At 35.0% G+C, this 14,840-nt stretch overlaps 2 protein-coding genes across 3 annotated transcripts in view; one reads left to right on the top strand and one right to left on the bottom strand.

Annotated features, from left to right (window-relative positions):
* The window catches only part of rgs14a (regulator of G protein signaling 14a), a 438,366-nt gene that overhangs the window by 123,073 nt on the left and 300,453 nt on the right, over positions 1-14,840 (bottom strand). The gene's annotated exons all lie outside the window — the stretch shown is intronic.
* Positions 1,963-14,266, top strand: llcp (lisH-containing low complexity protein). 2 transcript variants are annotated; one of them, XM_087281116.1, is made up of 9 exons: positions 1,963-2,211; positions 4,526-4,581; positions 4,672-4,703; positions 5,431-5,514; positions 5,925-5,977; positions 6,426-6,597; positions 8,939-10,159; positions 12,489-12,580; positions 13,781-14,266. In XM_087281116.1, exons 1-9 carry the CDS (start codon positions 2,095-2,097, stop codon positions 13,844-13,846), a joined length of 1,893 nt encoding a protein of 630 aa, XP_087137242.1. In that variant the 5' UTR covers positions 1,963-2,094; the 3' UTR covers positions 13,847-14,266. The 2 variants fall into 2 exon arrangements, with proteins under 2 accessions (XP_087137242.1, XP_087137243.1); XM_087281117.1 differs by lacking the exon at positions 5,431-5,514.

The following is a 14,840-nucleotide window of genomic DNA, read 5'->3' on the forward strand; positions in this document are numbered from 1 at the left end:
GAACATGTGCGCTGCGTGCCGGAACGGCTGTCTCTGTTTTGGTCATTAAACCCACCCACTGCCAGTTTAACCAATAAAATTTCAGCAGCCCGGGTTGCCAGTTAATGGAAAACAGTGTATTTCAATCATTTACTCAGTCAGGAAGGCTCTGAAAGCATGCGTCCATGACTGAAATGTGAAATGTAGCAGACTCCGAAATGAGATGCAGATTCAGAGTTCCACATGAGGTCATTAATAAGCAAATAATATAAATATTCACGCGGAAACATTAGGTGAGCAGGTTACACTGTAACTCAAGTGTCCTAACAACACGCTACGTGATGAGATTTGCAGTGATGAGCAATAAGGCTGTTTTTACCAGACGAAACACGACAGGAATATAAATACAGCCATTCAGATGCACAGAATAGTGCACTCACTGCACTCCAGCACAATGGTATTGTTTATCATTTTAAATCAGCCTTTAAGCTCAATAGTTCTGTTGATGTTGTCAATCTGGCAACCTGCGCTTGCGTGTTGTGAACCAGGCGTACAATATCTTGTTTCGACTGGGTGTCAAATTTACATGTCAATTTTATTTATACAGCACTATTAAACAGGTTGACCAATGTGTTGCACAATACAAATCACAAAGAGAAAGAGAAAAAAATTATAGCTAAAACAAACAATTCTTACAAATAAAATGCCAAATCTAAAAGGTAAGTTTTCAATCTAAATTTAAAAACAGACAGAGATGATGTATAGTCGAAGTCAGAATTATTCACCCCCGTTTGATTTTTTTTCCTTTTTTAATATTTCCTAAATGATGTGTAACAGAGCAAGGAAATGTTCACAGTGTGTCTGATAATATTTGTTCTTCTGGAGAAAGTCTGATTTGTTTTATTTCGGCTAGAAAAGAAGTAGCTTTTAATTGTTTTAACACCATTTTAAGGTCAATATTATTAGCCCCTTTAAGCTAATTATTTCGATAGTCTACAGAACAAACCAGCATTATACAATAACCTGCCTAATTACCCCAACCTGCCTATTAACCTAATTACCCTAGTGAAGCCTTTAAATGTCACTTTACGCTGAATACTAGTATCTTGAAGAATATCTAGTCTAATATTATTTACTGTCATCATGACAAAGATCAAATAAATCAATTAGAGATGAGTTATTAAAACTATTATGTGCAAACATAATTCACCATGTACAAACTGCACCAATAACATTTTCCCCAACATAATAATTTGGGTGTACTCATTTTTGGACTGTGTGATTGTTTTGTTATTATCTCCAGATTTGGCTGCAGCACTGGCTAATTTAATGCATTAGTATATTTACAAATATACTTTCGAGAAGCATCCAATAGAAAATATTGAATTGTGAGAGGTGAACTCGTTTATGGTATATATATAAACCAAAACTAATGACAGTTTTCAATAAGAACACAAATTATATCAGGTTATGTCTGAAAACTAATGATTATTTATGTATTTTGGGTCATTTTGTCTTGAAAATATTAACTTAAAGACTCCCACTATACCTATAAATCTAATGTGTATGCATGTGTGCTAACGAAGCTGAACAAACATTTGCATGAAACAGCTATTGTCTGTGTTATTTGTAATTTCAGTTAATAAAATAGATTTTGTGTCTGTCTCTACATTTTGGTGAACTCTGTTACATCGTTAATTAAAAGGCAGAACCATCTGTATAGCACTACTAGATTAAAATGCATATAAAATGCGCTAAAAGTCATGTAAAACACGACTTGTTGTTGGATAATTTCTCAGAATACTATATCTGGTCATAAAATTAGATATCTATTATAAGTTAACATTTATTTAAATTATTTTTAATGGCTTTAGTTAACGTACGAGACATACAGGTTGTACTAGTATTAAACTCTCTAACGTTGCACGAAAACCGACAACATTCGGAAGAACTACATTTCCCAGCATGCAGCGGGGCAGTGGAGAGGTCATGGGTCAGAGTGCAGGAATGCGCATGTCGCTGCTGAGGGAGAGTAGCGGAAACAGAAACATGCTGCAAAGTTTTACGTGTATGTTTACTAAGTGTAGTCGTTTTTAATTATTCACCATCACAAACATGAGCTCAAATATTACAGACGCCTCGCAAAGCGAGCTCATCAATTTAATATACCATCACTTAAAGGACAACGGGTACAAGAAGGCAGCGAGGTCGCTAAGAAAACACGCGCCCCAGGTGTGTGCATGTGTATAATTATGTGTTGCAATTTGACTATGACTGTGTTGTGCATGCTTTGTATATAATATATATCAGAATAAAGCTGTTAACCCATTGCATTAGCCGGGATTAATGAATGAGTGAGTGTTTACACTGTAATCACTGCCAGTCAGTACAGCAGCTCTAATGCAAGAGTTTAAGCTTTATTCCTGACATTTATATCTGTGCATTTGAAATATCTGGTGCATGCTAATTAACTTTGTTCTGTGTTTACTGACATTAAAGGGTACCTATTCTGCCCCTTTTTACTAGATGTAAAATGCATCTCTGATGTATCTAGAGTGTGTGTGTATGTGTGTGTGTGTGTGTGTGTGTGTGTGAAGTTTCAGCTCAAAATAGCACACAAATAATGTTTTATAACTCTCTTAAACTGACCCTTTAGGCTTTGATCCTAATTGTGGCGTTTTGGTGACTGTCGCTTTAAATGCAAATGTTTTTCTCAGATGAGGGCGGAGCTACAAATACATGCGAGTCAGCATAGTGGTAGAATAAACAACAAGATTACCATTCTTCCATATGCTAATGAAGGAGAAATGGTCACTAGTGGGCAGGAGAGGGGTCTGGCTGCAGACCTGGTGCAGTGCAATCTGGGCTGCATCGAATGCTTTTTAATGAGCTCACCTAACCCCACCCCTAACCCTACCCGTCACAGTGACGTCACTAGCTCCATTTAAGTGCATTGTGTCTGACATTGCATTGCTGAGTGATGCAGTCTCAGCTTGCATCATAAAGGCTGCATCCAGATACTATTGGTGGGCAGGGCTTTCCCTCAGGGTGCGATTTCCAGGGGGGTTTGGGGGTCTGAACCCGCTTGTTATCGCCCAACCATCCCCCCACCATTCATGTTTACCCCAAAAATATCAATTTAGCGGGTTGAAACCACAAATCTCTAGAGCACTGAAAGACAGTGGCAGTGTTTACAAAACATGTCAGTTTATAAAAAGCGTTTGTAGGTGTCTATAAACCGAAATGAACAGTTTGTATTTAACCATACACTGGCTCGCACATGAAAGTTAAACTGTAAAATAAAAAATATGTGCAGTCTTTCATGCTTATCCATTAATGCAGGAGAGCAAACCTGACACTTGTTTATTTAATATCCCAAATGTCATCGAGAACCACTCAATATCCCTCAAAACATTAAAAACATAACAAGTTTGATTAATAAATTAGATGTAATTGAATTACACATATAATTTTGGTTCACTGAGGCACATTACCGAACATCAACCGAAAAACTTGACCCCCCCCTTATTGCTCATGTTTACTATTAGAAGCTACTTATATTAAATAAAATCAAGTCCTGGCTCTCTCCTAACTTCCTCTAGTTAAATAGTTCAAAAACTGAGGTTTTGCTTGTTGCTACCAAATCAACACTCTCCAAAACTGACAGCTTTTCTCTCTCAATTGACGACTGGTCCATTTATCCCTCTAAACAGGTTAAGTGTCTGGGTGTCATCCTTGATAGCACCCTATCCTTTGATTCTCACATCAATAATATCACCCGATGTCCTTGAGTTGCTAGAAAGGCGCCTTTAAATAAAATGTATTATTATTATTCACACACTGCTGACACACAACTGGCTTTAAACCCCTTTTAAAAGTAATTTTTGCATAATAGCTCCCCTTTTTAATGCACTTATACAAGCACTATATAGGATTTAAAGACTTGAATTTTTTTCTCTTAGGACTCAGTACTAATAAATAGGTGTAAAAGAAGTGCTAAAACAGCATTATTTTATTGGGGTAAAGTTGGTTTTATATTCATACATTCCTTCATTTAACAATCCCTATACTGTTTACCACACTAATTTGAATATTGGGTCTGAAATTGCATTACATATAACCAACATTAGCACTGTTTATGTTGCTGTTACGTACCATTCACACAGGGCTTGTTTGAAGGCGTGTCTGAAGTTGGGCCTGAAGCGATCGTCATAGCAGCGACAGCCAATGAAATTCAATCAGCAATAGGCCACTGTCTAGCTGGTGCATTTGCATACAGCGATCTGATTGGCTGACGCTTCCGTTGGTGCTTGAAAAGTTTAACTAGTCCCAACTTCTGCAGTGAGCAACGCCTCTGAAGCGGTGCCGACAGATCCACAATGCAGTTCGGCAATGCCTGACGTCACCCATTCAAGATTATTTCATACGTATCAAAAATTAGAATGTTGCCAAAAATAACCTGCATTTATTATGATTTCTTTGTCAATACAGTCATTTTTGTAAATGTAATGTTCATTAATGCACGTTCATTGTGATTTGCATGCAGGTTGAGACCAATAAAGTGAAGGCCTCCCTGACTGACATCTTTAAGAAGTGGGCCAGGTAACAGCATGCCTATTTAGTCTCATATATTATCATTAGTTGAAACGCTTTCATATTAATTGATCATATTTGTCTTCCTGATGTATTCAGCTCAGATGACGACGCTCCTCCAGTGCCTTCTGGTATGAGAATACACTTGTTATTGTTTATCACCTGCATGTGTTTAAGGCCTGTGATTGTGTGAGCATTTCAAGAGCATTCAGACACAGGAAATTACAACGTTTGTGGCTTTAACAAAGAGTAATTGTATTGAACTATTTGTAAAATTCATTTGTATAATTATAAATGATGAATTATTTACCTGTATGTATATAAAAGAATATTGCATTTTTTTGTCTAATATCATGCCGCTGTAAGTACTGTAGATGAAAATGTACTGCCCATTTTGACAGAAAACACATTTGTTTGCCTAATTATTAACATTTATTAGAGATGTTCATTTAAGTGCTTTTTTTTAGTATGTTTTCAACACATTTTTAAAAACAACAGCTTTAATAAGTAAATTCTGAAAACTAATTTCTTTTGTCCAGTACATAATATTTTACTAAATATTAATTTCTTTTTTCTTGTCATGGCAAGTTATTAGACAACAGTGGTTTGCACTGTAGCCAGTTGAAAAAGAGAATTTCTTAAGGGGGCAATAATACTTACCTTGAAAATTATATTAAATACTTTCCAAGCTAAATGAAAAGAAATAAGACTTTCTCCAGCAGAAAAAAAATAAAATATTGTAAAAAAAAATCCTCGCTCTGTTAAACAGCACTTAATTAATAAAAAGAATAATAATTTTGTCTTTAACTTTAAATATAAGAACTGGCATATTATGAAGTTAAACCTGAATCTGTGCAGGTGTTCAGACTCCTGAGCTGAAGAGTCCAGTGAAGAGAAAGACTGGAGCAGGAGCCAAATCTAAGAACACATCTCCCTCTGCTGGTACACGAGCTTGATTCTGATTGGCTGAGCAGCATTCTAAAGCGTTAGCTTATTGTCAGATAAAGTAGTTCCGGCAGGTTTTGAGTGCATGATTAGAAATGAGGCGGAGGACAACAATAAAACTCCGCCCCCTACTCAATATTCAGTTTTAGTTGGAAATGCATCATCACACTGAAATATAACTCTGATATGGTCAGATTATGATTAAGGAATACCAAAATAAACCAGATTAATTGTTCACTTTAAGACTAACAATGTGCGCTAGCAACATAAACATTGTAAAATTTAGATTTCATGCAGATTTTAAGAGATTAAATTGTTTATTAATTATACAATACACTTCAAATGTTGACTAGTAATCAATTAAACCTTCTTCACGTTCTTTATATTTTTTATATGTGTACATAAAGGAAGAAAACCTGCCAGCAGCAAGAAAACTTCAGCATCGGGAAACAAATCGCAGGTATTTAATTTAGTCTACACACCACAAAAAATTATTTTCTTACTTCCAAAATATCTAAATATTTTTCTTACGTCCAAATACATAAAATCAAGAATCAAGCAAAAAATATAGCCTTGTTTTCAGACATAATGAGTCAAAATTAAGTGTATTTTTTACTGAAAACAAGCTAAATAATCTGCCTGAGAGGTAAGGGATATAATTTTATGTCAAAGTGAAAAACAAGATTATTATCACCCCATTGTCAGATTATTTCACTTGTTTCAATGAATATCTCACTTAATTTTGACGCATTCATTCTGAAGACAAGAGAGTATCTTTTGCTCGTCTAGAAAATGCTTCTTGATTTAAAATGTTTTGGACTAGAAACAAGACAAAAACTCAGAGTAAGAAACATGTTTTGCAGTGCAGTGTTTTAATTAAACTCAAATGGCCTGATTCTCTTGCACAGAAAGAAAAGACTAAAGGAAGCAAGAAAAAGAAAGAGCCGAAGAAAACAAAAGTGTTACCCTGTGTGGATGTTTCTGCGATTGCATCGGTCTCTGCCGCTCCAGGGAATGATTCAGACTCAGACACCAGTTTAGATTTGGAGAAATGGAGGAAAGTGGCGTCTCAGTTATCAGGTGAGACCATCTGTAGAAACACACAACAGAATATCAGGTGCATACCGTCATAAATTCACAGTTGAAGTCAAAATTATTAGTCCTCCTATATATTTTCCCCCAATTTCTGTTTAACGAAGATTTGTTCAACACATTTCTAATCATAATAGTTTTAATAACTGCTTTTTAATAACTGATTTATTTTCTCTTTGCTGTGATGACAGTAAATAATATTAGACTAGATATTCTTCAAGACACTTCTATTCAGCTTAAAGTGACATGTAAAGGCTTCACTAGGGTAATTAGGGTAAAGTTAGGGTAATTAGGCAAGTCGTTGTATAACAGTGGTTTGTTCTGGAGACAATCCAAAACTAATATTGCTGAAGGGGGCTAATAATATTGACCTTAAAATGGCTTTAAAACAATTAAAAACTGCTTGTATTCTAGCCTAAATAAAACAAATAGGACTTTCTCCAGAAGAACAAATTTAAGAAATAGGGCTGCACAATATATGGTTTCAGCATTGATATCACAAGGTGTGTCCGCAATAGTCACATCGCAGGGTATGCAACATTGTGTTGGGATTGTAATTGAGTTTACATGAGATTTGTGAGTCACTGCAACGTATAACAGAGTGGAACTTTATCATGTGCATGTGTTTTTAAAAGGCATTTCAAGAAAGTGTAAAGCATTCAGGCACAATAACATAACACTTGTAACTTTAATGAAGAAAATTTTTACTGATTTATTAATACAATCAAGACTATTGGTAAATTTCTGGGCAACACCTGATGGTCATGCTTTATATTAAAGAGACAGTTTACCCAAAAATGTAACCAAGAAGCATTTTCTATACAGGCAAAAGATATTGGGCCCTATCATACACACGGTGCAGTGTGGCGCAAGACGCGGCGCAATACTTGTTTGGTAGTTTCAGCTTGGCGCAAGAGTGGTTTTGAGGCGTTGCGCTACACTGTTTAAATAGCAAATGCATTAGCGCTCATATGTGCGCCCATAGGCGTTCTGGTCTAAAAAGGAAAGCGTTCTGAGGCGGACCGCTGGCGCGTTGCTATTTTGAGAAACTATAATAGATTTTTCATTAGACCAAAACAAACCCGGTCTAAACTCCAGCGCAGAGTTGCACCTCGCTTACACACTGCTTAATACACACAAGAGAGCAATAGGCAAATATCTTTACATATGAAAACATTCAAATATTAAGGATATATATAGGATATAATAAGAATAGATATAGAATATAAATATAAAGGATTAAAATATTACAAAACATATTATTTTCTAGCCTACATAAATATGAAAAACCACTGCTTTCATGTCTTCTTCATCTCGGGAGGCTTTTTCAGTTCATTCATAACAATCTGCTTTTGTATAATGTTATTATTATTAGCAGTATTATTTATTATATCCATATTTATATTTGTTTTATTAAAAACAAGCTTAGATTTGCCCACCTGTCAGGTTTTAGACCATATGGGGCACAGCATGTGTTTTAGGATATAACTCAGGTTTTTAAGCACATTTTGTTATTGTTGTTCATTTATTAATTTGCTGGAAATTAGAACTGAATTTAGAAATAGTTTTGAAAGGAATCTTTGCGCTTAACAAACGCAATTAATTATTTATAGACTAATTGATGTCTGTGCGTAAAGGTTTCCCTATCCAAGAGCGAATGTGAAAGTAGATCCATTATCTCTCATTCTCACGCAGTAGATGCTCTGTTTAACTGTTTTCTGTTAAAAAACTGTTAACTGTTTGTTTGTGAAATGCTCAGTTTTTCCACTTAGTCTTACTTTGCGCCCTGTAAATAGCGAATTTACGATATTTTTACGCTAATTTACGCTAACTCAACACTTTTAGACCATGCGCTGCGGCGCAAAGCGGATTTTCCCGTCCGTAAATTAGCAAAAATGCGTTCTGACACGCCCTGAAAACATTTGCGCCCTGCGTTTTGCGCTCTGCGCATGGACCGTCAAAATAGAGCCCATAGTCTTGTTTTACGAAATAATTGGGCAAAATTAGGTGAGTTTTTCCTTACAACAAGCAAAATAATCCGACAGTGGAATGAGTAAAGTAATAAAGATTATTTAGCTTGCTTTAAGTAAAAAACTCACTTTATTTTGACTCGACATTTCTCAAAAAAAAGATTTTTGGTTGTCTAGAAAATGCTTCTTGATTTAAGAATTTGTAGATATTTGGACTAGAAACAAGACACAAACTATGGCTAAGAAAAGTTTTTGTAGTGTATACATGTGTATTTCCCTTTCGTTTTGAGGCTATTCATATTTTTCCATGTTTTTAATCACACATAATATGATTATTAAAGCTTGCCTGTCATCCCCAGATGCTGATAGAGCCAAGATGGACGTTCTCTCAATACTGGATGAATCTGTTGTCTCAACGACTAGGAAATCCACAGCAAAGAGAAAGCCGAGACAGCCAGCAAAGGCCAAAAAAGACCCAAAACCAGCCAATAAGGGAAAGTCAAGTACACCAGTAAAAAACAACAACACAGCCAAACCTGAGGACGTTCCTGCAGCATCTACACCTCAGTCAGACGAGTCTAAGAGCGAAGACGCTGCAGTCATTTCCCAAGTTAAAACACCACCCAAAAAGACTGTAAAAAAGCTTAATAGTAGTGTATCAGGGATTGACGTGGCCGAGGCAGCACATTCAGTACAAAATAAAACGAATGTATCTGGAGGATCAGACTCAGAAGGGATTAAGAGTCCTAAAAAAGTTCATTTTAAATTATCTGATAGTGATTCAGAGCAGTGTGAGAGCCCTAAAATAGCTCAGACTGAAAATGGCACGTCAGAAACACCGAGCATTGTCGAGACTCCGTCTAAAAAACATAAGAAGAAGAAAAGCCAGCCTGAAGCTGGAGATGCTGAAACCAGCTTAGATATTAAAGAGGGTACGAATGGTTCAAGCAAAGCACTCAGTGAAGAAACCAACGCTGAGCAATCAGAGACGCTTTCAAGGAAAGTGAAGAAAAGCAAGAAGTCTAAAAATGTTGATGAGACGCTGAAAACGGATGTTTCGTCTGTGATTGAATCCGCAGATTCCTCATGTAAAAAAGATGAACTGATGGCCAATGAAGAGCTTGAAGAACCAGTCCAATCTGAAACGCCATCTAAAACAGCTAAAGCCAAGAAAGTGAAAAGCTCTGAAGATCCCGGTGAGCTGGAAACACAGCTTAAAAGGACAAAAACAGATGCAGATGTGCTGCAGTCGGACTCTACTAACAACTCCTCGAAGAAGAAGAAGAAGAGGAGCAAGACAGCTGCTGATGGTGTGGAGATCCAGAATGAGATATCTCCAGATGGAAATGAGGACACCTCTAGTCAAGAGGTCAAAACAACAAAAAAGAAAAAACACAAAATAGAAGAAGAAGAAGCCGCAGTGGAGGAAGAGCAGGACGAGGAGGAGGCTGAGCCCAAGAAGAAGAAAAAGAAGAAGAAAGTCAAAGAGGATGAAGATGCAGAGCCTGCTCTTCAGACTCCAGAAGAAGAAGAAGAAGAAGCCGCATCTGTTCCTGCATTAGTCAATCCGAAGAAAAAAAGTGAGTAATTAAAGATCAGGGGTCCGTTCTTTGTACGTGGATTACTCAGTTAGCTGGATTTGGATGTTGACTGTTTGACACGATCCAGGATCGTTTCGTTCTTCAAAGCTGATCCGAGAGTTGTTGTCATAGCAACAGTTCTGCTGGATCAAACCTGCTCGGCAGCAGGCTCAATTCATATAAACAGGATTAGATCGGCTCAGTTCATGCAAAGAAAATACTGAAAGTGTGTGCCGAATGCTGATATTCTCTTACAGTATAGTTTTATACACTTGGGAAAATAGTAACTATTTTTAACTGAATATATAAAGTTATAGTTATTAACAAAATAAATAAAGTTATACATATTAATAAAACGTATGCAATCTGCACCCCTGAAATGAAAGTACAGAGACTGCCACCTGGTGGTGCAAAGAGAAAACTTATTGATATGAACTTTTTAGATTGCTTTAGAACAATTTGTGTATAATAGAAATGCACAATATGTGACTTTTAAAAAGCAATAATACATGCAGTCATGAACATGTTTTGACAGTTAATATGACGGTGATTTGATGCTTCACAAAAGTTGCAGACGCCTTTACCAATATCAAAATGCTTGTGTAAACATCCAGTTATTCTTTACACCGATTAAAAAAATAAAGAAAATATTTTCTAAATGTAGTACTAAATACACTGATATGCATTATATCGCAACGATCATTTTAACACCTCTGCAGTTTCTGAACTCAAATTATGTAAATAAAAATAATTGGTTAAAGACACTTATGACTTTATTCACACGTCCACATACACAAAGAAAACATAATAGACTGTCTAATTGTAGGATTAAGTGTAATAAACTAATTCAGAATCTTAATATTATCATACTTGGTTAAAATTCCTTTGTTGTAAAATATAAAAAGCAAACAATAATGTGTCACATTAAAAGGAATTTCAGTAGTTAATCATTTAAACAATTAATAATATAGCTATAAGTTGATTATCTTAACTGATATATATATATATATATATATATATATATATATATATATATATATATATATATATATATATATATCTGATTATAAACCACTATCTTCTACTAAACTTTCACAACTGTTAGTTATATACATATATACTTACTATTATTTATTTTTAATTAATTAATTATTAATAGTTAATTTGTTTCTATTGATAAATTTTGGTTAAAAAACAATATATTGCTTACTTTAACTTACTACAGTATTAAAAGTGGGAAATCATTAACTAAAAAGTTATTAGAAAATTAAGCAAATACACACTATTTAATCGCTTAAGTAAAGTATTAATATAGTGTTATACATTTATTACATGTAAAAAGATTTGTATTACATATAAAATGTATTATTGCTGCTATTAACTTGCTATTATTTCCTTCATTATAAATGAACCCGTTATATAATTAAACCTGTACAATTTAGATCGTTTAGCAAACGAGTATCTGCTAAAATAACTCTGACAGATAATAATGACTGATCATCGATGATGACTGATAGAAAACTGTTCAGTCTATTATACTGAATGGCGATCGGAAACAACACTCCCCATCCGCCCGTCTCCATCACAGTATTTGTGAAATAAAGTAAACAATATTGTTCATTGTGTGGAATGTTTATTAACCATATATATCAAAATATAACGATGACGATGTCCAGGAAGTATAATAACTTTAACATCTGTCGAAACAATATATGGTTTGCCTAGATTGTATGTGTGAAACGTGTGTGGTTCTGCGGGCCTGCAGCTGGATATTATTGGTGGGAAGCACTGAAGATCTTATTATTTTCTCTATTGTCTTATAAGAAAACTTAAATAAAATTGGCTCATTTTACAGCGTCTTTAGAGTTAAACGGGTGAGTTTAACTAATCAGCTAATCTCCAATTCTGGCAGGAGCACTTTTAGCTTAGTTTAGCATAGATCATTGAATCAGATTAGACCATTAGCATCTCCTTCAAAAATGACTAAAGAGTTTTCGCATTTAAAGCTCGACTCTTCTGACGGAAAATGAAAAGTTATTTAAGAAACTATACTCTCACTCCTCCGTAATAATTAAGAACTTTGCTGCCTTACCATTTTTTGCTGCTACATTTTAAATGAGATGCTAACGGTCTAATCTGATTCAGTGATCTATGCTAAGCTAAGCTAAAAGTGCGTCCGCCATGCCCAGAAATCAGCTGAATGAATTCAACAATGCTAAAACTCCACAGTTTAACTATAGCCTATTTATGAAAAAAAAGCGGAGTGCTCCTTTAATTGCATCGCATTGTGGTGTGCTTGCTGAAATAATAATCCTGAACTAATTCACAGAGAAGAAGAAAGGGAAGGAGAGGGAAGCAGCAGAGGAAGATGATGCATCTCCTGTATCTGCTCCGCCTGAGGAGGTGCAGATTCCCAAAAAGGTATTATTGCACTGTTAACATTCACAAATACACTTGGAGAAATAGATCTGCTCATGCACAGAACAGGACTTGTATTCACAAAACATTTTATCGTACCATTAAGCGTTCCCCTAAATATAAAAATAAATCCAAACATAATATAATGTAGATCTATAAAACCTATTCACAAATCTGCTGAGACAAACCTTTACTGGGGAATAGAGAAAAGTCTTAAGCTGAGCGTGAGGGAGGGGTTGAGCATGATGCTTTTGATGATGTCATCATGTTCATTAACTATGCACAGAGTGATTGGCTGATGGGGTGATGATAAATACATTTTGTAGTGAAACGAGTTAAGTTGACTTAATTAAACATGCATAATGTTTTAAAAAGATTATACAATTTAGAAACAAAAATATTAGAAAGGAGTTGAGGAAGGTTTATTTCCAGACCCTTTACATTCTCTGTTCCTCACCGGTGAATGATCATCTCAGGCTAATTAAGCATCTTTATATAATCTAACTAAGAAATTACTGAAGGTATATAGAGATTGGGGATATTTATATCTTTTTATGCAATTAGTTTAATATATTGGATGGTGCAGTGGTCAGCACTGTCGCCTCACAGCAAGAAGGTCACTGGTTTGAGCCCCGACTGGGTCAGTTGGGATTTCTATGTGGAGTTTGCATGTTCTCCCCGTGGGTTGCCGTGTTCCCCCACAGTCCAAACACATGTGCTATAGGGGAATTGGGTAAACTAAATTGTCTGTTGTGTATGAGTGTGTATACTATGTCCTGGTCCTCCAGGTGGTGGGTTGAGCTAATGACCCACTTAATAAAAAATGAGATGTTACACAACACTAACATGGTGTGGCTAAATATCAACTACGATAAAAACGGCCCTGGGAGTAAGTAAGTATAATATATACTGTTATAAAGATATTAATGAGTATCAGGATTTCCAAAATTACACATTTTTGCTCAGTTTGGACATGTGAATAAAATAAAACTAATGTGATCCATAAATGTATTGCGGTATAAAATCTGATCAACATAAAACACAAACCTTTTTACATTGTCTAAACATTCCAAATATTTCACATTTTCTGTATGTTTTAATGCAATTGCGCTGATCGTTTACTTTTATATTTATTTATTTATTTAAGAATTCACTGTGATTGTTCTGTGATGAAATGACTTTTATTGGTCTTTTATCGTCCAGAAAAAGAAGTCATCCAAGGAGAAGCAGCTCAGTAATGAGGAAGATCATGGACTCAACAGCACATAACAGATGGAGTAGACTTGATCTCCCCCTGAGGAAAAACTGATGAAATAATCATAATAATAGTGACTTAACATGAATGCATGCTCTGTCCACACTGTCTGGATCATGGGTTCATATGCTTGTTAGTCAGCATTTGAATGTTTCATATTTTGTATGGAGAGCTGGATTTTAAGAGAAATCTAGTTTTGTTTAGTTTTTTTATATTTTTATAACTGGACTTTCTGAAATTAAGAAGGGTTTTTTGCCTTTTTTTATTCTTTTAAAACTTTTTATGAAAATAAAACATGAAACCCATGAAAATAAATCAATGTTTTTAGGAAAATGTAAATGATGTATGACTGCTTAAGGCACTGAATTCAGTCGTTCTGTGTTCAAATGTTGTCATTTTTGGTGAATTAAAATACAAATGAGATGTTTTATTTATATTTGTGTCCCATCATTCTTTGCATTGAAATTCATTGTATTAAAGCGTATGTGTTGACATGTTTCCAGTTTTACAAAAACACTGGAGGGGAAAATATCAATACTCAATATTTGATTAATAACATGCATTGCTAAGAACTTACTTTGGCTATATTTAAAGCAGATTTTCCTATATATTTAGATTTTTTTTGTACCCTCAGATTCTAGAGTTTCAAAAAGATGCATCTCGAACAAATGTTTTACAATCCTAACAAACCTCAATAGAAAGCTTTTTGATCAACTTTCAGACGATGTTTAATTCTTAATTTCCAAAACAAAGTACCTTGTAAATGAGGTTTGGTGGTCCCTACCATATTTTCCAACCAAACCAAGCAATAGCAATGGAAATGACAGGTCTAGCATCAGTTTTTGAAGACCTCCTAGATTAAAACTTGATCAGAAAAGAAAAGCATTTTTATAATTGATGCTATCATGACCTTATTACTATATTTACATCCAAGAAATTAAACAATTAATGCAATGTAGGAATAATTGAGGAATTTGCAAAATACATGTAATCAAATTCCTGAAAACT

This window comes from Danio rerio, chromosome 14 (genome assembly GCF_052040795.2).
Source record: "Danio rerio strain M-AB ecotype USA chromosome 14, GRCz13ab, whole genome shotgun sequence".
In the NCBI taxonomy this organism is placed as follows: domain Eukaryota; kingdom Metazoa; phylum Chordata; class Actinopteri; order Cypriniformes; family Danionidae; genus Danio; species Danio rerio.

Bases quoted from the DNA above. Each gene is read 5' to 3' on its own strand.
- llcp (XM_087281116.1), top strand. From the start codon at position 2,095: ATGAGCTCAAATATTACAGACGCCTCGCAAAGCGAGCTCATCAATTTA. The intron at 4,582-4,671 runs GTAACAGCATGC...TGATGTATTCAG, and splicing joins ATCTTTAAGAAGTGGGCCAG to CTCAGATGACGACGCTCCTC. The intron at 5,515-5,924 runs GTACACGAGCTT...GTGTACATAAAG, and splicing joins GAACACATCTCCCTCTGCTG to GAAGAAAACCTGCCAGCAGC.